The sequence below is a fragment of the Mizuhopecten yessoensis genome, unplaced genomic scaffold, assembly GCF_002113885.1.
Source record: "Mizuhopecten yessoensis strain PY_sf001 unplaced genomic scaffold, ASM211388v2 scaffold8657, whole genome shotgun sequence".
Classification (NCBI taxonomy): Eukaryota; Metazoa; Mollusca; class Bivalvia; order Pectinida; family Pectinidae; genus Mizuhopecten; species Mizuhopecten yessoensis.
The window spans coordinates 411,838-436,838 of NW_018407656.1; the positions used below are offsets into that span (position 1 = coordinate 411,838).

At 36.0% G+C, this 25,001-nt stretch overlaps 1 protein-coding gene across 17 annotated transcripts in view; it reads left to right on the plus strand.

The window, feature by feature from the left end:
• The window catches only part of LOC110456312 (protein unc-13 homolog B-like), a 206,445-nt gene that overhangs the window by 153,221 nt on the left and 28,223 nt on the right, over window positions 1-25,001 (plus strand). For 11 of the 17 annotated variants that reach the window (XM_021506965.1, XM_021506978.1, XM_021506962.1 and 8 more), the window contains 10 exons: window positions 632-773; window positions 1,359-1,400; window positions 2,801-2,928; window positions 10,740-10,855; window positions 17,122-17,184; window positions 18,353-18,450; window positions 18,973-19,123; window positions 19,527-19,595; window positions 20,131-20,220; window positions 23,139-23,156. In XM_021506965.1, coding sequence (XP_021362640.1) covers window positions 632-773; window positions 1,359-1,400; window positions 2,801-2,928; window positions 10,740-10,855; window positions 17,122-17,184; window positions 18,353-18,450; window positions 18,973-19,123; window positions 19,527-19,595; window positions 20,131-20,220; window positions 23,139-23,156 — 917 coding nt within the window. Of the gene's footprint in view, window positions 1-631; window positions 774-1,358; window positions 1,401-2,800; window positions 2,929-3,196; window positions 3,325-10,739; window positions 10,856-17,121; window positions 17,185-18,352; window positions 18,451-18,972; window positions 19,124-19,526; window positions 19,596-20,130; window positions 20,221-23,138; window positions 23,157-25,001 lie in introns of all 17 variants that reach the window. The other 6 variants (XM_021506971.1, XM_021506974.1, XM_021506975.1 and 3 more) reach the window with 3 other exon arrangements.

Genomic DNA, 25,001 nt, shown 5'->3' on the forward strand with positions numbered 1-25,001 from the left:
GCGACTTGGATTGTTGGAGTGCTATTCCATCAATATAGTTGTAATTGTCATAATAGTATATACAGCAACCATGCACATTTAGTATGATTCATGCACTTTGCGCACAATACCATATGAATAGGACAATTACAAAAACAGTGTCGAGTGTCTGTACTTGTTTCAGTATTGGTACCTGAATATTGATTGAATGTTATTGTTATGTATGTTATTGTTATGTATGTTATTGTTATATGTATCTGTGATCCACAAAACCTGATGGCTACCTGTCTCTTCCATGATGTTCTCTCATAGAAGAAGTGATTTCATCGTCCACTCTCACCTCCCTATACCCGACCATTTCTCCAATCTTTACTCTAAATTGCCCCATCAGTTCATTTCAATCCCTCATCTAACATGTTCACCTACCATTTGCTATATCTGTCCAGAAATAAGACAATGCCTCGTAATAAGCCCACCCAGATCTATAGCAGTTGATTCGAAATATTCTGCCCTGTGAACATTGGCCTTCTTTCCCTATCATCGCCCCTCCCCCTCCCTCTCTCTGTACACTCCCCATGCATCTCTACTCCCTTATGACATATTCACCCCTACAGGAACTAACTGTTGATGTTTACCTGTGTTCTGCCTACAGTGATATGTGCCCAAGGACTTATCGGCAAGGATAAGACTGGGACTAGTGATCCGTATGTAACAGTCCAGGTGGGCAAGGTAAAGAAACGGACAAAAACCGTGCCACAAGACCTCAACCCAGTCTGGAACGAGAAGTTCTATTTGTGAGTAGTCTCCCTTGTTACCAATTATCTCCCTTTATTGAAAAAGTTTCATTACTTACTTTTTGACCCTTATATCATTATGAGTCGTCTCCCATATATCTTTATGATATCTTTAATCATCAGAAGCAATAAGTGACTAAAGTCATAGAATTTATTTGAATAAAATTTTGATACTAGATCAAGATCAAGATTCTAAGAAGTTATTTGTTTCAAAGCTCTACATAAATCACAAAATATATGATTAAAAAGGTGTATTGCTGATGGTATCAATATATCTGTTTCAAGATGTGAATTCAGTTTTTCTTCCTTGTGAAAATAAAGAAAAATCAAAAGGCCAAAAATATATATATGTATACAATCGTAAGACATAAAAATGAATAAACACCCAAAAAAACTTTGATATAAAAATATCCAAATGCAAAAAAGAAAGAAATGTTTAAAAAAAAAAAAAAAAACAACAACATATAAACAAACTGCTTCATTTCCTCTCTAGTGAGGCTAAAAAAGGTTTATTTCATTTATCCCTGAACCCACTATCATTTAATATAGGATAACTTATAATATGACATGATTGTGTCTTTTCAGTGAGTGCCACAACTCCTCCGACAGAATCAAAGTCCGAGTATGGTAAGTTAATCGTGGCTTAGTCCTTCTATGAGTTTGTGGAACACCAACTTGACTTGGTAAAAAATAAATGTGTTCTCATAAGATTCCACAGTGACACCTGTCTAAAATGAACACTACAAGGACCAACATCTCCTGTCGGAATAGAGAAGTTTCCAGATAACAGAGTTTCTAAAGATATAGATATAAATATGTAGATTGCTCCAGACAATACAGGGTTCAAGTTAGACAGGTGATATTGTATTATTGGGTAATATTGAATTCATTGTTCTAAACTTTTATTTCATTTGTGGCCCATTTGACATTGGTATTAATAATATATTCAAGAAATCGGAGGTTTATATTATAAATACACATTATGGTATATATTAATAATGGTAAACAGAAACTAACTAATGCATATAAAGTTCAAATTTAATTCAGCATGTTTCTCTGTTTTGAAATATCACATATTACTTACAGTGTACATCAAGAATTGAAACGTAGGTGATAGCATCAAATCGGTTGGCAGCACACTGAAATACTTTTTAGGAGAAAAGAGTTTCAGCTGATCTTGGAAGAACTGTTATAGACATAAACTGAAGCAATATGATTCTAAAGTAAGGCTATTATAGACTGAATAAAGGGACACTATCCAATTACCTCCCTGACAGATTTACATAAAAATGTATTTGTAAGTTATTTTGTCATACCCGAGGTAACAGGGAGATATTATTTTGGATTTTTTTTGTACAATTATTTGGTAATGAAGAAATATTTCTGTTATTAAAAATTAATGACATAAAAAAAGCAAGCAATTATGCTCTTCGAAATGGTTTTCATTAATATTCATGACTCAATCATAGTTTTGCAAAGTTGGACCAGAACATGGACGCACATGACAAGCCAATAAGTGTATTTGGAATTTGATTTTAATTGATTTCATTAGAGTACCATTGCTTAATAGATCTGTTAAATAATTCTTTATTGAAGCAGAAACAATAAAGGCATGAATTTCCCTTGAAAGTCCAACTGTAAAATGGCATTTCTGAAAAAATAGTTATAACATAAAATTTCAAGAGTAGAAGAGTAGATCATAAATGAAGTCACCATGTTAATTACCTGCACTATTTTTGGGGGGGGGGGGGGATAAACAAATTTCATATGCCCGACTATTGACTATAAAAGTGTATTTTTAATTAGCTTAGATGAAGCCATATTCTCCCATCTGGACGTAGCCACAAGCTCCTGAAATGCATCAGCTTTATTTCTTTGTCCTAACAGGATGGTTCAACCTTTGACCAGTGTTTCTGGAATTTCTCAAAGGGAGGCAACTACATGGTTTCATTTTTTAATTTTTTTTGCAATTTTTGAAATTAAAATTTAATTTTCTTCAACAATGTTATATGACCATCAAATTCTAGGGATGAAGACAACGATTTGAAATCCAAGTTAAGACAGAAATTAACTCGGGAATCAGATGACTTTCTCGGCCAAACGATAATTGAGGTGCGCACGCTGAGTGGTGAAATGGATGTATGGTACAACCTAGGTGAGTAACCATGGCAACCGTATCGGCCATGACAGGTGTCATCAGTCTGCGTGGTATCTTCAGTGTTGATATATATATGTATTATATTTTCCGTCCTAGTGTGTTATTCTGTTTTTAGCCGTGTTTCCCTGAGCTGGCAGCTGTTTTGAGTGTCCAGTCGTCCGCCCTGCATCGTAGCCTCCGTTTGATCATTCCGTCGTCCTGACGTGATTCGTTGGTTGTTGATTGCCTTGCGTTCATTTCTGGCAGTGCTTTGTGTGTGTTACAGGGATGAGGATGATGATATAAAATCTAAGCTGCGACAAACATTCACCCGAGAATCAGATGATTTTCTTGGCCAGACTATCATTGATGTGACCACTTTGAGTGGCGAAATGGACGTTTGGTATAACCTAGGTTAGTTTGTAACAGGTATCTGCCTGGACACCACCCGTCGGTCATCTGTGGTCATCTGTTAATCACCAAGCAGCCTAACGCAGTATAATAGTGCATCCACATGACTTCATTTTCCTTCTGTACACTTCAATGTATATATTACATATTTTTTTTATAATGTAGTCATTTCTACGTGTACTTACGTTTCAATATTCACTGTTTATTTCCTCGAGTACCATTCTTTGTTAATACAAAGTGTCTTTCTCACCTCATTAAACTTTGTTCCTTGATTTGAAATTAATTATAATTTTGTCTGGTGTATATACCCATAGATTAGACAAATTTCCTCCTTATCATATAAAAGAGTTAGCACCCATAACAGCATTAGTTTCCTCCCTTGCATATAGATACGCTCTTTTGTAAAAGAAAAATATAATATGAGAAAAATGTTTTCAACATAACAATTCTCTAACCAGACTCATAGCACTTTAACCTGTAAAAAATCATTCTTTATTTGTACAAATAAAAAGAAGTCAAAATTGTTGATCAAGAAATACAATCAGCAAAGCATAGCAGTGGAACGTTCAATATGAAAGGAAATTAATATCTCAAAATTAGCAAGTACAGTATTTACTTTAATAAGCACCTTGTTTCTTGTAAGTGCTTTTCTCTTTTGCTCTGGTCTGTGTTTCCCACGCTTTTATCATTGATTTTCTTGAGAAAAAAAAGTTAAATTCTATTTTTTTTAAGAATTTTGAAGGTTGCAGTCATTCTATTTTTTCCTAATCGCTAAGTGTCCTGGGTGCTTATTTGGTCAATATGGTACAAACCATATATTTTCCATCAAGGGAGACAACTTCCATCAAGGGAGACAACTTGTGTTTGGGAAAAGAAAACTCTTTAGTATGGATTGCAGAATTATTAATCAACATTGAAATAAAAAAAGTTCATCAGGTGATTTGAGAACCTTTTTTTCTTGACATTGGTTAGAAATGTTTTAATGAACAAATCTAACAGCACAAATATTGCTGAAATGTTTAAATTTAAAAAGAAATCAAAATATCATTTCTGAAAACATGTCAATTGTTTTGAAAAGTAATTATTTACAAATTGTAGGGTTTACTTACTACGAAATATAAAGAATACTTTCAAGTTTATGAATGTCATTATTTTTTTGTTAAATTTATTAATGTTTGCATATATATTAATAAACGTTCTTCTTGCACTATTGAATTTCACCATATGTTAAAAAAAATACCTTCAATCTTTTTCTAATTTGAAAGTAGTTAATAGCTGAGAGCATATCAGTACTACTACAAATAAAATCAGATGATCAGTAAATCTCTAACCTTCTTGTGTAGATAAAGAATACTGTTGAGCGACATTTTTCATCACTAAATCATGCTTTTTACCTGTAAATGTATTTTGGAATCCATGCTAATAGAGAAGTGTCATTAATATTTTGTTTTTGTCTGTGCTAATCATTAACTGTTCAAACAAGAATAATGTCACATTGCTGTGTTATAAAGAACATAGATATATCACTGTGACCTGATTCAAAGAGGTTAACAAGTGTGTAAGAAAGAATAGCTATATCATAGGTCACTGTGGCCTAATTCAGATAGGTCAACTTATGTGAATTAGGTCACTGTGACCTAATTCAAGGTCATCTTGTGTGTTGTATAGAAAAGCTGTATTATAGGTCACTGACCTAATTCAGATAGGTCAACTTTTGTGTTATAGGTCACTGTGACCTAATTCAAGGTCATCTTGTGTGTTGTTTAGAAAAGCTGTATTATATAGGTCACTGTGACCTAATTCAGGAAGGTCAACTTTTGTGTTATAGGTCACTGACCTGATTAAAGGAGGTGAACTTTTTTGTCATAAAGAATAGCTCTGCATGTAGGTCACCGTCAAAAGTGGGACCTGGTTTAAGCAGATCAACTTCATTTTATTATAGAGAAAAGCTCTATATTATGGATCACTAACCTAGTTCAGAACGGTCACGTCACTTGTGGTGTGAGGTTTTCCATTGGTGTTCAGTTGTCGGAGGGTTATAAAATTAGGCTACTGAATCCATTGAAAACCAGCATAAATATGTGTAGGTTTTAGTTCAGGTAATAGATAACAGAGGTTACTTAAAGGATAAATGCAAAAATATTGCATAACATTATCATTCATTTTGAATATACATGCAGCAACTTGTTGGTCTTTGAAAAAGTAGCATAAAACAAATTGATTTTTCAATTTTATTTTTTAATACAGTTTCTCCTATCACCTGAATTGACCAGCTTCAAATTTCGATAAATTTTAATAAATAAACTTTTTTCTGATACTCTAAAAAAATGACCATACACCGGAGAATTACTGCTTCTCCAAAAAAAGCATGTTCCCTATCTTTGGGCTGTTTAGACTGTACTGAGGTGGTATACCTTGCTAGACTTGTGCTAGTCTGACATTGTGGCTTTTGCGATTGGAGATGATTTAGGCGACCAGCTTAATTTTGTATTACCATATACGTGATGGTCTGTGTCGTTATACTTAGCATAGGTTTGGGTAGCATATCATATCACGGGATGTCTGTTGCACAGCTGTGAAGATTCATGCTTCAATGGGCATTGGTGTTGTCATGACAGTGTTTAGTCTGGAATGTGTGTACTTATAGTGCCTGTCGGGAATGCATTTGTGGAATAATAAAATATTTATTTCAGCATTTTGAACAAGTTTTGTTTACTCCTGTGTATTGTGCTATTGAATGCAGTATTTGTTCTAATCAATGCCCTCTTTGCATAAACACAAATATACTCCCATTGACGTAAAAATTCTACCATAAATATTTCAAAAGAATACCAGATAATGATCTGTTTGAAGCCAGAATTGACAAGGTTTGTGTAATTTTTTGAGCCATAATCGTCATTTTTTTTTTCTGGATGGATAAGTCTTGCTACTGAATACCCCACTTTACAATAATACTCTGAAACAGGGCATTGATAAGAATAGATATGGTATTTGATTTTAGGTATGTGTGAATTACGGTAACTGTTGATTTTCTTTGACAAAATATCAATTTTTTCATCATTTGTTTAAAATTTTCTTCCTTGCCAACTGTTTCATTTTATCAAACCTATAACCTTTGAATCATTTAAAAAGAAAAATACTGTAAAAAATGAAAAAGGATATTTACCGTAAATAACAGCATGGCCTTATTTGTCTGGCATGAAAATGTTCATAATTATACAAGAAATAAATCATTCAACAATTTTTATGACAACATTCAAAATAAACCCAAAATTTTCCCTTCTATTTTTAGATCAATTGTTTCTTAAAAGCTTTCAATGCATATCAATTGTCTGAATCTATTCATAAAAAATAATTGATGTTTTCTTTCAATCTTGCAAATGTTGTCATAATAGTTGCTGTCTGTGAGCATTGAATTTGTGACACAAAATATTTAAACTTGAATTGTGACATGTTGTTCAATTCTGTTTAGTTGTGTGAATAGTTTGAATTCATAATCTAATATGATTTCCTTCATTAAAGACAATTCAGTTCTGTTTATATTCTACATTCTACATTTTAGCATTATAACAGTGTGTGTTCATTAATATCTGATAATATTTCACCATTTCCATCTTGAAAAATTAATATGACTTTAACTTAGAACTTCAGTGACATTGAATAATAATTTAACAAGTTGATGTTAATTCCAGGAAAACCTTAAGTCTGAGGTCCAAAAACAATACTGGAAAAAATATTTAAAAAAAAAATAGTTTGTCCTTTGAACAGAGCAAGGAAACTGATTGCATTTATTCTGGTCTGTTTAGTGGTCATGTAGCAGTCAGTTCTATCTGAAGTCGATATAAGGTGGAACATCGTTAGTTCTAACACTGGTTTTAATTTTAAGAAAATAAGAAGAAAAGTAGATTTTAATTTCTTGCTTTCATTCGAAGTGTATAATTTTAGATTGCACACTTCATAAAGTTTTTCCGGATTTTCTGGATTTTGCAATTTTAGTCTCTTTTTTTTTTTTTTTTCCTTCTTCTTCTTCTTCTTCTTCTTCTTCTTCTCAAATTCAACAATTTCTCTAATAAGTATGTATATTTGTATGTGAACTAATGCGTTCCACTTTAATTTATTCTTCAATTTATTTGAAATCTGAATTCTTAGTTAAACTGATCTTGTTACTACTATTTTGTTAAGTGACTACAGACTAAGGGTTCATTGGAGTGATGCTGTCACTAACTTCGCTGCTAGAATCACAGTACCTTGCACACTGAACATGTGTAGGAATTTTAGAATTTCACTTTTGATATATTGTTTCTTGTTAGTGTATGCTAGAGAGCACTCAAACAATTTAAATATTTAGTTTTATGTTTTAGAGTAATTGTTGATTCTTATACAGTTGCTGTTTATGAATTGTATGTCAATGATGACTGGACATGTTTATGACTGAAAAACATTGCTTACAAATACCTTGCGACCCTCCTCCCTCCAACCCCAGCCCTCCCTACCCCCACAAAAGAAAAAAACAATAAAAAAACCAATTTACAAACTTACAACATAAAAACTGCAAAGGACATTAAAAATACATGGAATTTATTAAAATTGAATTGTTTTCTGAATTGAGGTCAAGTTAGAATTGACCTACGAATTCCAAGATGTCTTAAACATAAGGTATCACATCTATCATATGGTATCACATCTATCATAGGGTATCAGATCTACTATAGGGTATCACATCTATCATAGGGTATCACATCTACTCTAGGGTATCACATCTACCATAGGGTATCACATCCACTATAGGGTATCACATCTCCTATAGGGTATCACACCTACTATAGGGTATCGCATCTACTATAGGGTATCGCATCTACTATAGGGTACCACATCTATCATAGGCTATCACATCTATCATAGGGTATCACATCTATCATAGGGTATCACATCTATCATAGGGTATCGCATCTATCATATGGTATCACATCTATCATAGGGTATCAGATCTACAATAGGGTATCACATCTACTATAGGGTATCACATCTACTATAGGGTATCACATCTACTATAGGGTATCACATCTACTATAGGGTATCACATCAACTATAGGGTACCACATCTATCATAGGGTATCACATCTATCATAGGGTATCACATCTTCTATAGGGTATCACATGTATCATAGGGCATCACATCAACTATAGGGTACCACATCTACTATAGGGAATAACATCTATCATAGGGTGTCACATCTACTATAGGTTATCTCATCTTCTATAGGGTATCACACCTACTATAGGGTATCCCATCTATCATAGGGTGTCACATCTACTATAGGGAATCACATCTATCATAAGGTATCACATCTATTATAGGGTATCACATCGATCATAGGGTATCACGTCTACTATAGGGTATAACATCTACTACAGGGTATCACATCTACATCATAGGGTATCACGTCTACTATAGGGTATAACATCTACTATAGGGGATCACATCTATCATAGGGAATCACGTCTACTATAGGGTATCTCATCTACTATAGGGCATCACATCCACTATATGGTATCACATCTACTATAGGGTATCACATCTACTATAGGGTATCACATCTATCATAGGGTTACACATCTATCATAGGGTATCACATCTACTATAGGGTATCACATCTATCATAGGGTATCACATCTACTATAGGGTATCACATCTATCATAGGGTATCACATCTATCATAGGGTATCAAATCTTCTATAGGGTTTCACATCTATCATAGGGTATCACATCTACTAAAGGGTATCACATCTATCATAGGGTATCACATCTATCATAGGGTATCTTATCTATCATAGGGTATCTCATCTACTATAGGGCATCACATCTATCATAGGGTATCACATCTACTAAAGGGTATCACATCTATCATAGGGTATCACATCTACTATAGGGAATCACATCTATCATAGGGTATCACATCTATCATAGGGTACATAGGGTATCACATCTATCATAGGGTATCACATATCTATCATAGGGTATCACATTTATCACATCTGTCATAGGGTATCACATCGACTATAGGGCATCACATCTATCATAGGGTATCACATCTACTATAGGGTATCACATATATCATAGGGTATCACATATCTATCATAGGGTATCACATTTATCACATCTATCATAGGGTATCACATCTATGATATTGTATCACATCTACAATAGGGTATCACATCTACCATAGGGTATCACATCTATCATAGGGTATCACATCTATCATAGGGTATCACATCTATCATAGGGTATCACATCTACTATAGGGTATCACATCTACTATAGTGTATCACATCTATCATAGGGTATATCACATCTACTAAAGGGTATCACATCTACTATAGGGTATCACATCTATCATAGGGTATCACATCTACTAAAGGGTATCACATCTACTATAGGGTATCGCATCTATCATAGGGTATCACATCTATCATAGGGTATCACATCTATCATAGGGTATCGCATCTATCATAGGGTATCACATCTACTATAGGGTATCACATCTATCATAGGGTATTACATCTACTATAGGGTATCACATATATCATAGGGTATCACATATATCATAGGGTACATAGGGTATCACATCTTTCATAGGGTATCACATTTATCACATCTATTATAGGGTATCACATCTATCATAAGGTATCACATCTATGATATTGTATCACATCTACAATAGGGTACCACATCTACCATAGGGTATCACATCTACCATAGGGTACCACATCTATCAAAGGTTATGACATCTACCATAGGGTACCACATCTATCATAGGGTATCACATCTACAATAGGGTAACACATCTGCAATAGGGTACTACATCTATCATAGGTTATCACATCTACAATAGGGTATCACATCTACAATAGGGTACCACATCTATCATAGGGTATCACATCTATCATAGGATATCACATCTATCATAGGATATCACATCTATCATAAGGTACCACATCTATTATAGGGTATCACATCTATCACATCTCAGTTATTTAAGAAAGAAGGGTTCAGTTTTGCAGAGGTTGAGGTCAAAGGTCAGAGATATTTCAAAGGGAAAAAAATAAGGTTCATGAATTTGAAATAGATAGATCAGGGTCAAATTACAGTCAGTAACACGTCAACCTGAGACACACTTTCAATTACCATTGACCTACTGATCTAAGAGACTGAGGTTACATCCTAATAGTTGACCAATATCCAACTTCACACTAACTGACCAGTCATTGTCTCCCCCTCACACCGATTTACTATTGTTGACCAATGGTCACACCTGACAGACTGACCATAGCTGACCAATGACCACACCTGACAGACTGACCATATTTGACCACTGTCAACTCCTCACTCTAACTGACCATCATGCCCATACTTACAGAGAAGAGGACGGACAAGTCAGCAGTGTCGGGCGCCATCAGACTACACATCAGTGTGGAAATCAAAGGAGAGGAAAAGGTGGCTCCTTACCATGTCCAGTATACGTGTCTACACGAGGTAAGTATCCCAACTCCTTCCCATGTCCAGTATACGTGTCTATACGAGGTAAGTATCCCCACTCCTTACCACGTCCAGTGTACATGTCTACACTAGGTAAGCATCCCCACTCCTTAAAATGTCCAGTCTCCGTGTCTACATGAGGTAAGTATCCCCACCTACACATCAGTGTGGAAATCAAAGGAGAGGAAAAGGCGGCTCCTTACCATGTCCAGTATACGTGTCTACAATACGTATCTACATGAGGTAAGTATCCCCACTCCTTACCATGTCCAGTGTACATGTCTACACTAGGTAAGTATCCCCACTCCTTAAAATGTCCAGTGTACGTGTCTACATGAGGTAAGTATCCCCACTCCTTACCATGTCCTGTATACGTGTCTACATGAGGTAAGTATCCCCACTCCTTACCATGTCCTGTATACGTGTCTACATGAGGTAAGTATCCCCACTCCTTACCATGTCCTGTATACATGTCTACACGAGGTAAGTATCCCCACTCCTTACCATGTCCTGTATACGTGTCTACACGAGGTAAGTATCCCCACTCCTTACCATGTCCTGTATACATGTCTACACGAGGTAAGTATCCCCACTCCTTACCATGTCCTGTATACGTGTCTACACGAGGTAAGTATCCCCACTCCTTACCATGTCCTGTATACATGTCTACACGAGGTAAGTATCCCCACTCCTTACCATGTCCTGTATACGTGTCTACACGAGGTAAGTATCCCCACTCCTTACCATGTCCTGTATACATGTCTACACGAGGTAAGTATCCCCACTCCTTACCATGTCCTGTATACGTGTCTACACGAGGTAAGTATCCCCACTCCTTACCATGTCCTGTATACATGTCTACACGAGGTAAGTATCCCCACTCCTTACCATGTCCTGTATACGTGTCTACACGAGGTAAGTATCCCCACTCCTTACCATGTCCTGTATACATGTCTACACGAGGTAAGTATCCCCACTCCTTACCATGTCCTGTATACATGTCTACACGAGGTAAGTATCCCCACTCCTTACCATGTCCTGTATACGTGTCTACACGAGGTAAGTATCCCCACTCCTTACCATGTCCTGTATACGTGTCTACACGAGGTAAGTATCCCCACTCCTTACCATGTCCTGTATACGTGTCTACACGAGGTAAGTATCCCCACTCCTTACCATGTCCTGTATACGTGTCTACACGAGGTAAGTATCCCCACTCCTTACCATGTCCTGTATACGTGTCTACACGAGGTAAGTATCCCCACTCCTTACCATGTCCTGTATACGTGTCTACACGAGGTAAGTATCCCCACTCCTTACCATGTCCTGTATACGTGTCTACACGAGGTAAGTATCCCCACTCCTTACCATGTCCTGTATACGTGTCTACATGAAGTAAGTATCCCCACTCCTTACCATGTCCTGTATACGTGTCTACATGAAGTAAGTATCCCCACTCCTTACCATGTCCTGTATCCGTGTCTACACTAGGTAAGTATCCCCACTCCTTACCATGTCCTGTATACGTGTCTACACGAGGTAAGTATCCCCAACCCTTACCATGTCCTGTATACATGTCTACACGAGGTAAGTATCCCCACTCCTTACCATCTCCAGTATACATGTCTACATGAAGTAAGTATCCCCACTCCTTACCTGTATACGTGTCTATACGAGGTAAGTATCCACACTCCTTACCATCTCCAGTATAAATGTATACATGAAGTAAGTATCACCCCTCCTTACAATGTCCTGTATACGTGTCAACACGAGGTAAGTATCACCACTAATTACCATGTCCTGTACACATGTCTGCACTAGGTAAGTATCACCACTCCTTACCATGTGTATCACATATATCATAGGGTACATAGGGTATCACATCTACAATAGGGTACCACATCTATTATAGGGTATCACATCTATAATAGATGTGGTACCCTATTGTAGATGTGATACCCTATGTACCCTATGATATATGTGATACACATGGTAAGGAGTGGTGGGGATAGAAACTTGACCAACGGATGTTTGGGGATATAGACACTTGACCAACAGATGCTAGTGGATAGAATCTTGACCAGCAGATGTTTGGGATTGACACGTACACTAGACCAACAGATGTTAGTGGATAGAAACTACACCAATAGATGTACGGGAATATAAACTTGTTCAGCAGGTGTTAGGGGATAGAAACTTGACCAATAGTTGTTAGGAGATGCTAACTTGACCAACAAGTGTTAGAGGAGAACTACCTCATGTAAAAACATTTACTAGACATTGCAAGGAGTGGGGATACATACCTCGTGTAGACATATACATGTCTACACTAGGGAAGTATCCCCACTCATTACCCTATAGGGTATCACATATCTATCATAGGGTATCACGTCTACTATAGGGTATTACATCTATCATAGGGCACATAGGGTATCACATATCTATCATAGGGTATCTTATCTATCATAGGGTATCTCATCTACTATAGATGTGATGCCCTATAGTAGATGATGGTAAGGAGTGGGGATCCTTACCTAGTTAAACAGGACATGGAAAGGGTTGGGGATACTTACCCCATGTAGACACGTACACTGGACATGGTAAGCAGTGGGGATGCTTACCTAGTGTAGACGCGGATACAGGACATGGTAAGAATTGGGGATACTTACCTTACCTAGTGTAGACGCGGATACAGGACATGGTATGGAGTGGGGATCCTTACCTAGTTTAGACATGTGTACAGGACATGTTAAGGAGTGTGGATACTTACTTCATGGCGACATGTATACAGGACATTGTAAGGGGTGGGGATACTTACCTAGTGCAGACATGTGTACAGGAAATGGTAAGGAGTGGGGCTACTTACCTCATGTAGATACGTATTGTAGACACGTATACTGGAAATGGTAAGGAGTGGGTATACTTACCTCATGTAAACACGTATTGTAGACACGTATACAATACAGGACATGGTACGGAGTGGGGATACTTGCCTCGTGTAGACATGTATACAGAGTGGATAGAATCTTGACCAGCAGATGTTTGGGATTGACACGTACACTAGACCAACAGATGTTAGGGGATAGACTCGGAACCAACAGATGTTAAGGAATAGAAAATTGACCAACCGATGTAAGTGGATAGAAACTAGACCAATAGATGTTCGGGAATATAAACTTGTTCAGCAGGTGTTAGGGGATAGAAACTTGACCAATAGTTGTTAGGAGATGCTATCATTTAAAACAAGTGTTAGAGGAGAACTACCTCATGTAAAAACATTTACTAGACATTGCAAGGAGTGGGGATACTAACCTCGTATAGACACGTATACAGTGTAGACAGGTATACAGGACATGTATACTGGAGATGGTAGGGAGTGGGGATACTTGCCTCGTGTAGACATGTGTACATGACATGGTAAGGATTGGGGATTCTTACTTCATGTCGACATGTATAGAGGCCATGGTAAGGAGTGGCGATGCTTACTTCGTGTAGACATGTATCAAGGACATGGTAATGAGCGGGGATACTTACCTCATGCAGACATGTATACAGGAAATGGTAAGGAGTGGGTATACTTACTTCATGTAGACATGTATGCAGGACATGGTAATGAGTGGGGGTACTTACCTAGTGTAGACATGTATATGTCTACACGAGGTAAGTATCCCCAACCCTTACCATGTCCTGTATACATGTCTACACGAGGTAAGTATCCCCAATCCTTACCATGTCCTGTATACATGTCTACACGAGGTAAGTATCCCCACTCCTTACCATGTCCTGTATACATGTCGACATGAAGTAAGTATCCCCAATCCTTACCATGTCCTGTATACATGTCTACATGAAGTAAGTATCCCCTCTCCTTACCATGTCCTGTACACATGTCTACACGAGGTAAGTATCCCCACTCCTTACCATCTCCAGTATACATGTCTACATGAAGTAAGTATCCCCGCTCCTTAACATGTCCTGTACACATGTCTGCACTAGGTAAGTATCCCCACTCATTACCATGTCATGTATACATGTCTACACTAGGTAAGTATCCCCGCTCCTTAACATGTCCTGTACACATGTCTGCACTAGGTAAGTATCCCCACTCATTACCATGTCCTGTATACATGTCTACGCGAGGTAAGTAGCCCCACTCCTTACCATGTCCTGTATGCGTGTCTACATGAGGTAAGTATCCCCACTCCTTACCATCTCCAGTATACATGTCTACATGAAGTAAGTATCCCCACTCCTTAACATGTCCTGTACACATGTCTACACTAGGTAAGTATCCCCACTCATTACCATGTCCTGTAATGTCCTGTATACGTGTCTACACGAGGTAAGTATCCCCACTCCTTACCATGTCCAGTATACGTGTCTACACGAGGTAAGTATCCCCACTCCTTACCTTGTCCTGTATACATGTCTACACTAGATAAGTATCCCCACTCATTACCATGTCCTGTATACATGTCTACACGAGGTACGTATCCCCACTTCTTACCATGTCCAGTATACGTGTCTACACGAGGTAAGTAACCCCACTCCTTACCTTGTCCTGTATGCATGTCTACACTAGATAAGTATCCCCACTGATTACCATGTCCTGTATACATGTCTACACGAGGCAAGTATCCCCACTCCTTACCATGTCGAGTATACGTGTCTACACGAGGTAAGTAACCCCACTCCTTACCTTGTCCTGTATGCATGTCTACACTAGATAAGTATCCCCACGCATTACCATGTCCTGTATACATGTCTACATTAGGTAAGTATCCCCACTCCTTACCATGTCCTGTACACATGTCTACACTAGGTAAGTATCCCCGCTCCTTAACATGTCCTGTACACATGTCTACACTAGGTAAGTATCCCCGCTCCTTAACATGTCCTGTACACATGTCTACACTAGGTAAGTATCCCCACTCATTACCATGTCCTGTAATGTCCTGTATACGTGTCTACACGAGGTAAGTATCCCCAACCCTTACCATGTCCTGTATACATGTCTACATGAAGTAAGTATCCCCACTCCTTACCATGTCCTGTATGCGTGTCTACATGAGGTAAGTATCCCCACTCCATACCATGTCCAGTATACGTGTCTACAAGAGGTAAGTATCCCCACTCCTTGCAATGTCCAGTAAATGTTTTTACATGAGGTAAATATCCTCTAACACTTGTTGGTCAAGTTAGCATCTCCTAACAACTGTTGGTCAAGTTTCTATACCCAGCATTTGTTGGTCAAGTTTCTACAACCAAACATCTGTTGGTCAATTTTCTATTCCTTAACATCTGTTGGTTAAGAGTCTATCCCCTAACATCTGTTGGTCTAGTGTACGTGTCAATCCCAAACATCTGCTGGTCAAGTTTCTATCCCCTAACACCTGCTGATCAAGTTTATATTCCCGAACATCTATTGGTCTAGTTTCTATCCACTAACATCTGTTGGTCAAGTTTCTATCCCCTAACACCTGCTGAACAAGTTTATATTCCCGAACATCTATTGGTCTAGTTTCTATCCACTAACATCTGTTGGTCAAGTTTCTATCCACTAACATCTGCTGGTCAAGATTCTATCCACTAGCATCTGTTGGTCAAGTTTCTATCCCCAAACATCTGTTGGTCAAATTTCTATACCCAAACATGTGTTGGTCAAGTTTCTATTCCCTAACAACTATTGGTCAAGTTTCTATCCCCTAACAACTGTTGGTCAAGTTTCTATCTCCGAACATCTATTTCTATTTATACATATTTTATTGACAAAAGAAGTCAACAGGATTGGACATCAGGCATTGCCTATATAAGTCCTCTCCTTACAGCTACATCTGGTGGTGAACACATTGTTTACATATATTAAAGACATTTACATTATAGATACACAAAGGGGAATCATATCGTCCAAAGCAGATTATATAATAGTGATGTGTAAAGATAGTTACTATTATAATTAAGGACTAGTAATAAACAAGTTTTGCAAAAAGATATATTTACCTTAGGTTATCTCCGAACATCTGTTGGTCAAGTGTCTATATCCCCAAACATCCGTTGGTCAAGTTTCTATCCCCAAACATCCGTTGGTCAAGTTTCTATCCCCAAACATCCGTTGGTCAAGTTTCTATCCCTTAACAACTGTTGGTTCCTTCCGTGTGGCCAACATGACACATTTTCCCGAACGTTCTGGTACCTCTCTTAGATTTACTTACAAACATTTAATGTCTTGTAACATTCGTTTGATGTCTGTTTTCTTATTTCAGAATCTCTTCCACTATTTATGTGAGTTGGCAGCTGGAGCAGTCAAACTGCCTGATGCCAAAGGGGTAAGTGTTGTGTGATAAAGGGGTAAGTGTTGTGTGGTAAAGGGGTAAGTGTTGTGTGGTAAAGGGGTAAGTGTTGTGTGATACAGGGGTAAGTGTTGTGTGATAAAGGGGTAAGTGTTGTGTGATAAAGGGGTAAGTGTTGTGTGGTAAAGGGGTAAGTGTTGTGTGATACAGGGGTAAGTGTTGTGTGATAAAGAGGTAAGTGTTGTGTGATAAAGGGGTAAGTGTTGTGTGATACAGGGGTAAGTGTTGTGCGGTAAAAGGGTAAGTATTGTGTGATAAAGGGGTAAGTGTTGTGTGATACAGGGGTAAGTGTTGTGTGATAAAGGGGTAAGTGTTGTGTGATACAGGGGTAAGTGTTGTGTGGTAAAGGGGTAAGTGTTGTGTGGTACAGGGATAAGTGTTGTGTGATAAAGGGGTAAGTGTTGTGTGATACAGGGGTAAGTGTTGTGTGGTACAGGGATAAGTATTGTGTGGTAAAGGGGTAAGTGGTGTGATACAGGGGTAAGTGTTGTGTGATACAGGGGTAAGTGTTGTGTGGTTAAGGGGTAAGTGTTGTGTGGTAAAGGGATAAGTATTGTAAGGTAAAGGATTGAAAGGTCCAAAGGTGGTTATCAAAATTATAAAATATATTGTTAACTCATTCGTCCCTGAGGAGAGGGTTAACATTACAACTATATAGAGGAAAATCACACTTTTCAGTATATTATGTTTATTTTCAGTTTAAAATGATTCAAACTGGGTTGGAATTAATTAAATGGGATGGTTATTTAATGGTATGATGATTAAGACCCTGACCCCTTCCCAGGGTGACCCTGACCCCTTCCCAGGGTGCAGGGGTTGGGTTGCAAATTAGGGAAATTGATAAAATTATGTAAAAATAAATCGTAACTATTCACTAGCATTTTGTCAGTAAATTATCAGTATCCACATCCACATGACAGTGCTATGTATACATAAGTATTTGCCACAGCAGCAAACTTGGCTGATCATTAAGGCCCAGGTGCCTCTTGTTCCTATTTACCCCCTGATTTTTGTTTTACGATAAGTGTGTTCATGCATTGATGGATATAAAAACAGCAAAAAACAAAAGGTCTGGCAGTATTTATTGACAGGTGTATTGCAGTCAGGAACGTATTGAAAGTGAGATGATTTGTATTTTTGAAAGGACGAAGCCTGGAAAGTGTACTTTGTAGAGCCGTCCCAAGAAATAGTAGACGAGTTTGCCATGCGATATGGGATAGAATCTATATATCAGGCAATGACGTAAGTTCTCACTGTTAAACTTATACCAATCTTTACATATCAATGATACATAATCGTAGAGCACAAAAAAATCATCAATAAAGCAAATTGGTTTGTTCTTAGTCATGAATAAGTTTCTGTATTTAAAAAATAAATGTAGGCATTTTCTATTTTAGTAAGATACTTCTTTTGAAGTAATATTTCCTATCTTGTTGACGCTCTATTCAGAGCAGCCTCACTCTATCCCACTGATTTATCTGTTGTCAAAATAATGCGACCAAGTGGAGAGTCATATGCTGCGATGTTTAGGTTGTGATGTTTTACGGTACTTTAAAGTGATCCTTGAGTGGGACTATTACCGCTGTAATGATAAATTTGCCCATATTACAGGGGGCTGAAATCAAACCGCAGCAAAAAATCCCAGTCCTCTGGGAAGATACGAAATAGATGAGAAGAAGAAAGTATTCAAGGTTTTACGCATCATATTTATATTTGACAGAGTTAATAATTGTTGTACTTTTAACAATCAACTTTTACTTTCAGACATTTTTCATGTTTGTCTACAAAATACATGTGTCCTGGAGTGCCAGCAGTAATGAGCACACTCCTCGCAAACATCAACGCATTCTACGCACACACCACCGCCTCCACAGCGGTCTCCGCCAGTGACCGATTCGCCGCTTCCAATTTCGGGGTAAAGATTATCTTCAAACATTCTTTGAATCTATGCAGAGGGACGCTGAGTGCATTTCAGATTTTGAGCAATATTTATTGGATTTCATTTTCACCTTTTTCTTTTTTTAGATAAAGTTGAAATAAAGTTGATTTTGATTAATTTGAATGAATATAACATAAGTTTAAAAATTAACATCAATAACATTGTAATTATATTATCAGAATTTTTGAAATGTACAGTTATACAAAATGTTTTCAATCCAAGGTGTGAAAAAATTGAAATCTCAGCTACAATATATTTGTTAAAATATCCAGTATGCAGGCTTAAAAACATCGTCGGATTGTTTGAAAAAAGATCATGTTTTAACAGTTGTTGTTTTTCAGGAAGAGAATTTATGGTGATGTTTTTTGTGTGCTTTCAGAAAGAAAAGTTTGTGAAGCTGTTGGACCAGTTACATAACTCGTTGAGAATTGATTTATCCATGTACAGAGTAAGTTGTATTACAAGTGTTACATCTATTGTGGTCTGGGATGCTGTCTTATAAGGATTCCAAGTATAGAGTACAGTCAAACCTGTGTTATCAGACCACTCTCTGAAAGTCTGAAAGGTGGTCTCTTAATAGAGGTGGTATCTTAATACAGGTGGTCTCTTAACACAGGTGGTCTCTTAATACAGGCTCAGTTCACAAAGAAATCACTACAATTAGGCATCATTACAAGTGGCCTCTTAACACAGGTGGTGTCTTAATGGAGGTGGTTGCATAAGCAGGTTTGACAGTGTAGAACTTTATTGAGAGAAAAAAATATCAAATTTTGGTAATTTTATTTAACTTTTCCTTAGATAATATTTATTGGAAAAGACCCAAAATAAAGAGTATGCTGTTTGACTTTAGTCAAACAGGTATTTGATTTTACAATAAAAATATTCAAAAATTTTGTAATTATTTTACGGATAAAAAAAGAAACTATGATCAACATCCCTATGTCACAAAACTAACAGTATATTTGTTGATTTTTATCGGACAGAATAATTTCCCAGCGTCAGATCGGGCTCGGTTACAGGATCTCAAGTCGACGGTAGATCTGCTCACCAGTATAACATTCTTTAGGATGAAGGTAAGATATCGGGCAACCAGTGCTGTCTCATACAGTCACATGACGCTCAAATGTAAAAATAGTATTGACCACGCAAAATGTATTGTTGTCTATGAATTTGTTATAAAAATCATACACTAACAATTTCATGTTCTTTATATTTTCTCCTTCATTTGAGTTTTTCCTCTTTGTTGTTTTTGTACAGAAATACCTGTACCTAGCATACATTTGGTGAACAACAATGTATTCCACCTATTTTCAAATCAAGATGATATGTCACTTCTGACCTCCATAATTACAGAAAAATGATACAACGATAAGAAAAACTCTACAGTAAAAAGAGTGTTTTTTTTGTCAAAATCCCCCAAGGTACAAGTAATTCATTTGATGTATTTTTCAGGAATTTTTTTATATTTTAGGACAATTAGCAGTAAAAATACAATTTTAAAAAGTTGAAAATATAAAAAAAATGTACATTTGGTTCAGTAGTATTTTTATTAAAAATTCTTTTGTAAGGAAAGTACACCTCCTATTCTTTGTTAAAACAATTACATCTCCTATTCCTGTGTCATATTGTTTTGTATGCAGTTTTATCAATCAAACTTCATTAATTTAACAATATACAAAAAAAAAAACTTAGTTTAAAGTTAAAATATTTATTGAAATATCACTGATTAATTTTTTTACTTGAATGTGGGTGGCTTCATGGTATTGATGAAGTTTGATATAAAGAAGTCCTGGGCAAGTTGTTCAAAAGCTTAAAGTATCTTAAAAATGTGTCCAGTTGATTTTGATAATAATTAAATATCATGTATATACATTATAATGTATATCCCTTTAAATGCCTTTAGTTTAAATATCTATGAATATTATTGTTGATAAAAATACTCCTGTATGGGGCCCACCTCCCTCCCCGATCTTGTTCAATTAGATATTGAATTTATAACTAATTGCATTTGACTTCAAAACAGAAATGATATTCCCTTAGCTAGGAGATATGCTCTTTAGAATTCTAGAGCTGTGTGATAACTTGCCAATTCAGATTTTGAACAACTTGGTTAGAATTTCATATTACAATCTTTCATTTTGTTTCTCATTTATGATTTATTTTTCTATTTCATTTTGCTGTCCTGCTGATAATGTAAAATCTTTAATTATTTTAATTCAAATCATTGTCTCTTTGATTGTCACCGTATGTATCTGCAAAAGTTTGGAATATTTTTTCAGTTACAAACAGGAGAAGAACAGAATCCTGCATATCCTACTTAATCTGGGATTCTGATATTTACGAAGTTCTAAAACAAAGGTCTAACTTATTTTTTACAAATATTGCATCATTTTACAGAAGTGACCAAGTTGTTGGGGGGAAAATAGAGAGAAATAAACCGCTTAAAGATACTTTTCCCCTGCAACAAACAATAGAAAATTTCGCTGTAGTTTTTCATGCTCAAACACAGTATATATTGATTAGAGGTGGCTGAAACATCTAGTTACTATTGGCATCCTTTGTATATTTCTATAAGTCAGAGGTACAGGATTTTATACAAATCTATTTTCATTAAATTTGCTTTTTCGCTCTGGGATAACTTGACCAATGAAATAAAAGGATGCAAGAATTGTAACAATTGGTAAAATATTTCAAAAATTGAAAAAAAAACCTAGATTAAATAGGATATTTATGGTACTGTTTCAATTGTGATGTGGGGGTCATAGGTCAAATGACTTACTCAGTGTAATTGAACGGTTTGTCTTTAGATTGTGATGACTGTTTGTCTCCGTGAGAAATATTCACGTTGCTGAAGTTTTCAGATCTTTCTTGTAGATGTAAGTGTATGTTATTCATCACAGGTAAATTGAATGACACCGGTTTGTGGGGAATTGAGGAACTTTTTGACAATGACGAATAAATCACATGCTGTGAATGGTTTAATTACTTTAATGGTTTAATTACTTTAATGGTTTAAGCATGAATTTTCAAAACTGGATCGCCTTTTTTATTAATCTTTTCTATTAATTTTTAAACTATTTTTATTAACTATTAAAGTTTTGTATTTTGAAGGTTTTGCTTATTAAAACACTCCTTTATTCAAACAAACTTTTTTTTTTTTTTTTTACATTTATTTCAGCAGATCTTAGTTTAGATTTATTTCAATTAATTGATCTCTGATTTAGATATGGCCCATTTTCCAGAAGAAAAAAAATATGCTATACAAAAATATGGATTAATAGATATGTTGGCTATAAAAAGTCACAGGGGCAGGAAAAATAACTTCCTTTTCTAGTATTTTAAAATGTCATATTTGGATATGCTTCAGTAATTAAAATCTAGATTTGTGTTAATGTGTTACAATATGTAACTCTTGCTTTTGATTTGCTTTGTGTGTGTATTTTCATATTTATATTTCTGTTGACAAGTCATTGCAAAATTTGGGTAAATATTATCTAAAGACATATTTTTGAAATTGAGGGTCACAATTTACTTAAAGCAAGATTTTTAAGGAGAATAAATTCAAATAGAGGTTGTTTAAAATAATGTGAATAATTCAAGAAGGTATTGTTTAAAGGGAGCTAATCTAAAGGGAGTTAATTCAAAGGACTTGGTTCAAATGGTAATGGTTTCAAGGGAGATTTTTTAAAGAGAGTTAATTCAAACAGAAATTGTGTAAAGGGAGATAATTTAAAGGGAGTTAATTAAAATATAAATTGTTTAAAGGGATATTATTTAAAGGGAGTTAATTCAAATAGAAAGGGAGATTATTTAAAGGGATTTAATTCAAATAGAAATTGTTTAAAGGGAAATTATTTAAAAGGATTTAACTAAAATAAAGATTGTTAAAAGGGTGATCAATTTTAAAGGTTGTAATGTGTCTGGTACACTAGAGTGTGTGTAAGTTTGTGGGAGGATGTGGTGTTACTGACATGGTTGTTATCGTCCCCAGATCGTGTCAAACCCGGATGTGAGTAGCACAGTGTTGTTATTTGATTGCCGTCTGCCTCTTTAGCTGTTCTCTATCTGTATATCCTATCTCATTAGAACACAGGCGCCTAGCTAAAAACCTGGTTCATTTTCACACTCTACACCATGTTTCAACATTCATTCTTCTTTTGTATTCTTGAAAATTGGTAGTGTGGACATATTAAGTTTCAATATCAATAAGTTTATCCAGATTTTCTTTAACTTTGAAGAAGATCTTTGTTTTACTTTCTGAACTAACATCTTGTCAATCAGAAAGATTGATGACTGTTTCCCGAGTAACTCATTGAATATGATATTTTTGGCACAGACATCTTTATCAAATGCCTCAATGTTTATGTAACAAGTAACTGAAAAAGAAAATGTTTTCAAAAGAGCAAGAACTAGAGGAAGTTTTTAAAATCAGTGTCTGTTGGATAAAATCTTCAGATCGGTGGTATCAGGTTTTCAGACTGCTGTGTTACAGACTGATAATATATCATTTGTCGTATTAAGAAAATTTGTTTAACGAGCATGCAATTTAGTTATTAAAGTTTGTGAAGTGGAAACATTTTTTCTTCTTAGATAAGCCATTCTAATATGATTTGATTGAATTCATTGAAGCTAACATGTCCAGACTGACTAATTTCCTGTGTACATCAGAATCTAACCAAGAGTTTGACAAACTAGCTATGCACTTAATAAAACTAATAGCAGAAACATATTGCATTTGACCAATGATAAATACCAGGAAAACCTGAGTACTGGGGTCAACTAATGCTGTCAGAACATCTCAACCTGGGGGCAGCTCGGGTCGGGGTCAGGTACGTGATGAAAACCCTGCACTGGTGCAGAGTTCAACTAAAACAAGAACATTTAAAAGATGTGTGAATATTATCTCAAATACATTCAGTGTATTTCTACTGGAATTTCTTGTTCTCACTTTGCTTGAGAGCGAAACAACAACGTTGAACACGAGAAATGGGATAGTCATGTAGATTGAATTGTAACTTAATTAATTGTTAAATATTTTGTCCCCCGCTTATTTGTAGACATACTTAACTCATTCACCCCTGAAAAAGCATTTGAACTCCTCCATTCAAAGGTTGGAATAGTTCATTATGAAATTTCAGGGGTGAATGAGTAAATTTTGATTCCAATGCGTCTGTCAACAAAGTCATCGCAGCCTCTACTTCAAGTTCTTCATGGGCAGGGCTTCGGTCACTGTCACTATCCTTATATAGGCAGACATTTCATGGAAATTACAATATTTGATATAAGGCGACAGGTGATTCTTCGATTTATATTTTAGGACAGTATTTCTGGAATATGCATTAATTTTGTACAAACCTCTTGGATGTTAACTCATTCACCCCTGAAGATAATTTAAACTCTTCCAATTCAAAGGTTGGAATGGTTCATTACGAAATTTCAGGGGTGAATGAGTTAAATGGATGTATTCAATTGGGACTTGAATTTGATCAAAATAAAATATTTGATGCAGTTACAGTTACTTCCTCCATTGTGATGGGCTATTTAAGCCGGGGGACATTATTACATACAATGATTTAAACAAATAGTTTGGAATTTAAAAAACTAACTTAGTTGTCTTTAACACTGTTTAATCCAGTGTGATCATGTTTCATTAATTCTTGTTTTCCTGATGGGGAAAAACACAGACTAATTTTTATTATTTTCATTCTTTTGTGAGATTAACTTTTTTTCCTTTAAACATTGAGTTAAGTAAGGTTCATTTCTGTTCGGAATCCCTCTACATTTTTGTATCTAGAGCTGTCTTAATGTGTTTTCTTTGAAATTTGTTGATTGGTTGGGTGTTTTGTTGAATTCA